The sequence below is a fragment of the Benincasa hispida genome, chromosome 1, assembly GCF_009727055.1.
Source record: "Benincasa hispida cultivar B227 chromosome 1, ASM972705v1, whole genome shotgun sequence".
NCBI classification, from domain to species: domain Eukaryota; kingdom Viridiplantae; phylum Streptophyta; class Magnoliopsida; order Cucurbitales; family Cucurbitaceae; genus Benincasa; species Benincasa hispida.
The window spans coordinates 15,728,824-15,737,445 of NC_052349.1; the positions used below are offsets into that span (position 1 = coordinate 15,728,824).

The window sequence follows — 8,622 nt, forward strand, 5'->3', positions numbered from 1 at the left end:
TGATGGAAACCCTAGCGTCACCACCCTTTTTCACAATGTCGTCGACGTTCCTCCCTTGTTACCGAGAGCTACCACTGCCTATCCCTCCAACCTCAATGCCAATAGCCAAAACCTACATCTTGAAGCCGAGATTGGTGAGTCGTCCGCCTACCACAAAGGTAAATCCCTACCGCGACAACACTGGGAATCCTCGACTTCTTTCCCTTTCAGCCACAAGCAACCTATCTGCAGCCGTCGGGCCTTCCTCATCATGAGCCGGCCAGTTATGAACATCAAGGTTCGATTGGTTTATCTCCGGTAATGGTTCAACAATAGTTGGCTAATCTTCAAGCAAGTTTTCAGCAACAAATTGCTGCTCTTGGGCAGCCCTAGGAGCTTCCACAAACCTAAATTCTAGTACAGTGAATTCTGATATTCCTTCCGGTCTACCGATGTATCCAGAGAATCCGGTAACCTCTTTCCCTGCTTTAACTAATGCAACCTATTTGTCTAGATCTATGGGAAATTCCATAGGATTAATTGCAAGAGAAAAGTTGAATGATCACAATTATTTCTTCTAGTCTCAATCCATTAAAATGGATCTCAAGGGGCGTCACAAGTTTGGATATCTAACTGGTGAGATACCAAGACCTAAGCTAGGGGATCCTCAAGAGCGCATTTGGAAAGGAGAAAACATTCTGCTTCGATCACTGCTGATTAATAGTATGGAACCTCAAATAGGGAAACCATTGTTGTATGCTGCAACTGCTCGAGATATCTGGGATACAGTTCAGATATTATATTCTAAGAGGCAAAATGTGTCTCATCTTTACACTCTGCGTAAACAGGCTCACGAGTGCAAACAAGGGACAATGGATGTCACTTCATACTTTAACAAATTGTCCTTAATCTGGTAGGAGATGGACCTGTGTCGTGAAATTATATGGGATTATCCTTGTGGAAGTGTTCAATATTCCAAGATTGAGGAAGTCAATCGTGTCTATGATTTCCTGCTAGTTTGAACTCCAAGTTCGATGCAGTGGAAGGCCGTATACTGGGACAGAGGCCTATACCTTCTCTTATGGAAGTGTGTTCTGAGGTTCATCTAGAGGAAGAAAGAGCCAATGCTATGAACATCACGACTGTATCTACTACTGATTCTGCTGCTTTCAGTGCGAAATTATCCGATTCTGATAGTGACAAACAAAATGGGAAACAAACCCCAGTGTGTGAACATTGCAAGAAACCCTGGCATACGAAAGATCAGTGTTGGAAGTTACATGGTAGACCACCGAATGGCAAAAGACGTCCTCTAAATGATAGGCCCAATCCTGGTTGGGCTCCTATGAGTGAATCTATGAGTGCCCCCCAATCACAACCTCAGGTGAATTGCCAAATTGACCCTGGTGTCTCTTCCCTTGGGGCTGTTGCTCAATCAGGTACCTCTCAATCCTTAAGTCTCCTCAGCATAAATGGTAATAAACCATGGATACTTGATTTAGGGGCTACAGATCATTTGACTGGATCTTCTGACAATTTTCTATCATATCTTCCGAGTGTTGATAATGAAAAGATTCAGATTGCAGATGGGTCCTTTGCTCCTATTGCGGGCAAGGGTCATATTTCTCCTTTTAATGGTTTAACTTTACAGAATGTGCTGCATGTACCCAAAATATCTTACAAATTACTATCTATTAGTAAGATAACTAGAGATCTGAATTGTCAAGTTGCCTTCTCACCTGATAATGTTTTCTTTCAGAACTTGAGCTTGAGGAAGACGATTGACACTGTCCGACACAATAGGGGACTCTATTTCTTTGATGATGATGCCTTCTCTAGGAACTGTTATAGGACTAGTTTGTTGTCTTCTTATTTTACAACTTCAAAAAAAGATTGCATGTTGTGGCATTTTCGCCTTGGTCATCCAAATTTCAAATATATGAAATATTTATTTCCTCATTTATTCAATAAAGTTAATGTCTCTTCTCTATCTTATGATGTGTGCATTCGCGCAAAACAGCATAGGGTCATCTTTCCGTCTCAACCTTACAAACCTTCTCAGTCCTTCACCCTTATTCATAGTGATGTTTGGGATCCCTCGAGTATTACCACCTTTTAAAGGAAACGGTGGTTTGTGACCTTTATTGATGATCATACCTATCTTACATGGGTTTTTCTCCTCACTGATAAATCTAAGGTTTCATCGATATTTCAACAATTTTACACTATTGTTGAGACTCAGTTCAACACCAAAATTGTTATTCTTCGTAGTGATAATGGTCGTGAGTTCCTTAATAATACTCTTCATGATTTTCTGTCTCCTAAAGGCATTGTCCACCAAAGCTCGTGTGCCTATACACAGAATGGGGTGGCTAAAAGGAAAAATCATCACATTCTTGAGGTTGCACGGTCTCTCTTGCTGTCTACTTCACTTCCATCTTACTTATAGAGGGATGCAGTTCTAACTACAGCTCACCTTATTAATCGAATGTCTTCCTATGTCCTTCGACTCCAAACCCCTCTTGAATGCCTCAAGGAGTCATATCCTACCACAGGCTTATTCCTGATGTTCCTCTTCAAGTTTTTTCCTTCCCGTGAGTCATCTTCAGGGGGAGAGTACTAGTGAAGAGGCTAACTGGTCTACATCTTCAGTCCCTACTGACCTTCCTAAACTCCTTCCTGAACCCATCCTGAGTGCCCATGACACCGTTCTACCCACTAAACAAGTCCCTTGGATAACCTACTACAAGAAGAATATCATAAAGGAAATGGTGTCTCCTACTGCTCCGCCAGCTCTGACCCATGAATCTGAACCAACGCAAGCTCAAGGTACTACTGTCCCTGATAATACTAACTTGTGTGTTGAAGATGATATTGTTGATTTGACTAAGAATGACAGGAATGATATGTTAGTTCCAGAGAATAATAGAGTTGTAAGCAATGATGAGACTTCGACAGAAACACAAGAGGGTGAGATTCTTCATCAGGCTGGAAAATGTAATCAGAGTCCCATTACAGATAAGGAATCAGACAAACCAGAGGATTATGATATCTCTCTTGACATGTCTTACAATAATCTATCTTCTGAGTTCAAGGCGTTCACTGCCATCCTTGATACAGAAACAATACCGAAAAACATACATATGACTATGGAAATTCCTGTGTGGAAGACTACCGTCATGGAAGAAATGAGAGCTCTTGAAAAGAATAATACGTGGGACCTTGTTGCTTTTCCTAAAGGGCATAAAACAGTTGGGTGCAAGTGGGTGTTCACTCTAAAGTATAAATCATATGGAACTTTAGACAAGTACAAGGCCAGACTCGTAACAAAACGGTTTACTCAAACTTATGGGATAGATTATTTTGAGACTTTCTCCCTTGTAGCGAAGTTAAACACAGTTCGAGTCCTTTCTATTGCAGTTAATAAAGACTGACCTCTCCATCAACTTGATGTGAAAAATGCATTTCTGAATGGTGAATTAGAAGAAGAGGTGTATATAGCCCCTCTCCCTCAGCTTTGAAGCTCAGTTTGATCATCAGGAAGTCTTTGTATGGTTTGAAACATCCCCCAAGAGCGTGGTTCGACAGGTTTACTACCTTTGTTAAGTCCCAAGGTTTCACTCAGGGACACTCTGATCACACGTTGTTTACAAAAAAGTCAGTATCTGGAAAAATTGTCGTTCTAATTGTGTATGTTGATGATATTGTCCAGTCAAGAGATGATGTTGAAAAAGAGGCTGATGAGTTTGAGATCAAAGATCTAGGGAATCTAAAGTATTTCCTTGGAATGGAGGTGGCAAGACCAAGGGAAGGGATCTCTGTGGTACAAAGGAAATACACTCTTGACCTGTTGAAAGAAACAGATATGACTGGTTGTAGACCTGCCGACATTCCTATTGACTTCAATGCGAAACTAGGAGATTTTGTTGACAAAGTTCCAGTTGATAAAGAGAGGTATCAGCGTCTATTGGGAAAGCTGATTTACTTATCTCACACTAGACTAGATATTTCCTATGCTGTTAGTGTTGTTAGTCAGTTTATGCAGGCACCCTACGAAGAACATATGGAAGCTGTGAATCAGATTCTGAGATATTTGAAAAGCTCACCAGGTAAAGGTCTGATGTACAAAAAAACTAACAGGAAATGCATTGAGGCTTATACCGACTCTGATTCGACAGGATCAGTTATTGACAGAAAGTTTACCTCTGGATATTGTACTTTTGTGGGGGTAACCTAGTTACTTGGAGAAGTAAGAAGCAAAGTGTTGATGCAAGAAGCAGTGATAAAGCTGAATATAGAGTTATGAGTTTGGGAATCTGTGAAGAAATCTAATTGAAGAAAGTTCTGTCTAATCTACACCAAGACAATGTTCTACCTATGAAGCTCTATTGTGATAATAAAGTGGCTATAAGCATAGCCAATAATCCTGTACAACATGATAGAACGAAACATGTGGTGATTGATAGACACTTTATAAAAGAGAAACTAGACAATGGCAGTATCTGTATTCCATATATTCCATCTAGTCAACAAGTTGTTGATGTTCTCACCAAAGGGTTATTTAGGCAAAGTTTTGACTTATGTGTTAGCAAGTTGGGTCTGATTGACATCTACGCCCCAACTTGAGGGGGAGTATTGGAAATAAGGGGCTTTGTTGATAGTTATAGCCCAAGGGTATTTTAGTATTTTACTTTACCATAGGTTTATTTCCTTTTTGATTTTAGGGTTTGCTAGAGCCTATAAATATGACCTCTATTGTAACCTTCATTGTTATGTTAAAAATAATAAAAAGAGACTCTATCATGATTTTTTCTCCCTATTCTAGGGATTTCCACATAAATCTAGTGTTCTCTATTATCTATCTTTTAACATATATACATAGCTTAACAAAGAAGATGCAGCCCCATGCGAATCATGCAGACGGCTAAGCATGTTGCTCTTTTTTATGACATCATGGGAGGATTTTTTTCAGTTTTTTCTTTTCTTCTTTCTTTCTCTTTTCCGATTATATCATGGGAAACTAAGGGCTTACCTGACCAAGCAAACTTGCATATGTTAGAATCTGCACTCCAGTTGATGATGGAAGCGATGGTATTTGATCATCTATCCCACCTACAACCTATGAGATTTGGAAGCTAAATCAATTAAATAATTGTAAGTTGTAACAAGCACAGGATATCAGAATCAAATTAAGATCAATTACAGACACAGGGTGATTCATACCACGATCAGGCGTACAGTTGGAATTTCTGACAAAAAGCTTAATAGCTGCAAATTAAAAGTTAATTAATAATGAATTGTTTTCCGAAGTCAAATGTTCAATTAAAAATCAAGAATATAGCTGATGCCAGTTTCTGATACCATGAGAAACTAGTCCTTCTAGCAATGTTAGTTCTTTTGAATATCAATGTCAATTTCTAACAATGCAGCAGACTGACTAAAATCTAATATTTCACTCACAGAATTCAATGTTTGAGGAACACAAAATATAACTTGTACAAGAGCATGATTTACAATGTACTTGACCGCATCAGGACCTGTAGAAAAAAAAAGAAATTCAAACACGACCAAATTGGGAAATTTTCAAGAAAAGAATATCTAGAAGAGAAATGACAAACCAAGTGTATCATATAAAGGAACCGATATGTAAGAATATGCTGAGCAGGCGTGATCAACTACAATCCACTCAGGTCTATTGATGAAATATAACCCAATGCAAGATCCCTGTGTCAAGGATACCCAGAATAGTTAGACAACACTAAAGAAATTACAGGGTAGATACCCATTCATCAGGTTTAACCACTATACCAATCACTGTAAAAAGAAATGACAAACTAAACACCATTCTTTCTTTCCTTTTCTTTTTTTACAAAAAACTAAACACTATCGTATCTCTAGGCATTCAGTCACTCACCTTTGGTATACCGTGATTTACAAGGCCAGAGCCTAATGCCGTCCGAGCAGTACCTGCTTCTCCATATGTCATCCATTTGTACCTTAAACGGTGAAAGAATATGTCAAAATTCTTGAGACAACCAGTACCAAAAATTTGAAATTCAACGGTAGCATAAAACTCACTCTCCAACTGTTCCATCACATCGGATCCGGGTACCTAGATATTTATAGTCCCTATATACATCAACTGAGCGCCTAAAGTGGATCAAGTAAAGTCACAAGTCAAAAGCAATATAGGTAATCAACATTAGCAATAAACAAATGATGCCAGTTTTTTATGATCAGAAAGGAGACAGACGAGGTAAAGATACTCACATAAAATTATCGTGCAATGTACCAATTTCAGGATGATCGGGAAATCTATCCACAAGCTTCAAAGGAGAGCGAGCAGATCTACCATGAGGAAACAAATGATCTTTATGAAGCATAGCCATGCCATGCAGATAGGGCAAATCAAATTCAAACAGCCCATTAAAATCTTTACCTATATACATTCCACTTTCCAGTCTGCAATTTCTCTGGAAGCACAACGCTGTAGCCATCCCCTGCTAAGATTTAATAACTTTGACAATGTCAGCAAAACATGGGAGAAGAAAGAGAACTATTAGCATAATTTATCACATATATTTGTGAAAACAGGGTACAGCATTTCTCATTTCCTCATATTCAATGATAATAGACAAGAAGATGGTCCACTAAAATTTTATAAACTTGTACATCATAAAAACTGATGGCTTTTGTTTAGATTTAGCAAAATGCTTTTCACTTCTTACCCAAATACCAACTAGAAAACCCCAACCTCTAGCCCAATAATTACAAACTGAAGCTGAATATTCCTGCAACAGAGAACAGTCCCAGAAACTCTACTACTAAATATAGAATACATTCACTCAGTGTAGATACCATAAATGTAAATGGAAAAATAGAGGTTAATCATAACTTCTAAAAAGATATAGTTCCTTCCCGAAATCAACCACTTTCTTCCAATCAGTTCCATGCAGCCCGGCACCAAAGACTCCAACTACTTTGATAAAAAAAAACTGCAGTCTATTTAGATTGCACAAATGATCTGTCACGCCCACTAATACCACAGGTAAGAACTGCAGCCTATTGGTAGAGGTGGAAAGACAACGCTCAGAAATTGAGATAGAACTTTGAAAAAATAATCCGCTCACTTCCAATTTGGAAGACTCATCGGAATCTCGATGGTGTTTCTGGGCTCTGACCAATAAAGAATCATGTGTCCCCACAACTCGCATGCTGAGTTTTTAAACTTTCCTTTTCCATTTGTCTTTCAATAACTAGATCCTAATGATAGTAGTTTGTCTTTCCCCCGTTCAAAGAATGTTTGGCAGGGTCTGGATCCTATGAAGTCAAGCATATTAATTACTAACACTGAACCTTCTGCCTTGCGACATAGAGAAACAGAAGAAATGTGAAAGATATAAACCTTATTCATATGCACATCGATCCGCACAAACCTCATTCAATCAATTTTGAGCTAGCTCGTATGATCGAGGAGAAAATGAAATGAGAGTAATCGTGCACAATCAACAACAACCCCCCACCCCCCAACGCCGATAATGAGAATCCAAAAAATTCAGACTCGGGAAATAAGAAACTGTCTCAGCAACGGGACAAAGCACAGTAGACATCGAACAGAACGAACAAGTGTTCAAACAGCCGGCATTTGTTCGCCAACCGTTAATACCAATGAGTTTGGGCAAAAAACCATAGTTCTTATGCCCCACGTTTACTCTGATTGGCCGCGAACAACAACAAAAATGAAAACTGCCAATGGTCATACCTTCATCGGTTGTGAATCGTTACAGATCCCTAACTTTTTCATACAAAACGAATAAACTAATCCATTCAGAACAAAATAGGCCAATGAGCTTTTCCACATCAAGATAGAAAATGAACAAGTAAGCGAGAGCTAAAGAGAGTAAGGAAAAACACATACAGAGAGAGAGAGAGAGAGAGAGAGAGACCGTTGAAAAACTCGCCAGCAGTAGCATTAAGCCGGAGCTGAGAAGAAGAGAATTCGCCGGCGGGAAGAAGATGATCCTGAATGGCTTGTATCCGACGTCGAGCCGCTGAAGAATCCATGAGCACTCAAAAGATTTCAGTCCGCCACTGCCAATCTAGCCGATCACTGTATAGAAAAACAAAATGGAAACAGAATCCTAGTATTCAATTCCGTCGATGAAGAAAAAGATCAAAACCATTTATGCATACACATACCGGATAGATAAATAAACAGGCACGCATCTTTAGGCAGGTGACGGAACCATGACGGCAACAGCGATTCGGATAATAGCTTTCCAATTCTTTTGAAAGGATAAATTAATCGTTCGATTATCCACAAACTGGAGCTGTGATCCGTATGATGAACAAAAAACAAATCAGCGGAAGAAGACGTGAACGTAAAACGCATTCGAATTGAATTGGTTGAAATTGTAGTTGAGTTTGATTTTCTTGGTTTGATTTTTCGGTCAACTTTTCATTTCGGATTTTTGCTTGGGTACATCTGTTTATCATATTTTTACAGTCCAATTTTACAATTGAAGAAACTATCGTAAGAAAAAACCTTCATTCATTGTTTGTACTTTCTAATGAAATTAGTATTTAACATCAATGTAAAAATGATGTAATAAATTAGTATACTCCACGACAAAAAATTGGGAA

The 8,622-nt window shown here is 38.8% G+C and overlaps 1 protein-coding gene across 4 annotated transcripts in view; it reads right to left on the minus strand.

Annotated features, from left to right (window-relative positions):
* The window catches only part of LOC120074475 (long chain acyl-CoA synthetase 6, peroxisomal-like), an 18,428-nt gene extending 10,024 nt beyond the window's left edge, over positions 1-8,404 (minus strand). The window contains exons 1-10 of one of the 4 annotated variants that reach the window (XM_039027613.1): positions 8,179-8,404; positions 7,926-8,089; positions 6,419-6,482; positions 6,250-6,327; positions 6,058-6,129; positions 5,894-5,975; positions 5,598-5,703; positions 5,440-5,516; positions 5,203-5,247; positions 5,012-5,098 (exon numbers count right to left, since the gene is read on the minus strand). In XM_039027613.1, coding sequence (XP_038883541.1) covers positions 5,012-5,098; positions 5,203-5,247; positions 5,440-5,516; positions 5,598-5,703; positions 5,894-5,975; positions 6,058-6,129; positions 6,250-6,327; positions 6,419-6,482; positions 7,926-8,043 — 729 coding nt within the window. In that variant the 5' untranslated portion in view covers positions 8,044-8,089; positions 8,179-8,404. The other 3 variants (XM_039027630.1, XM_039027620.1, XM_039027638.1) reach the window with 3 other exon arrangements.
* Between the last annotated feature and the right edge of the window lie 218 nt (positions 8,405-8,622).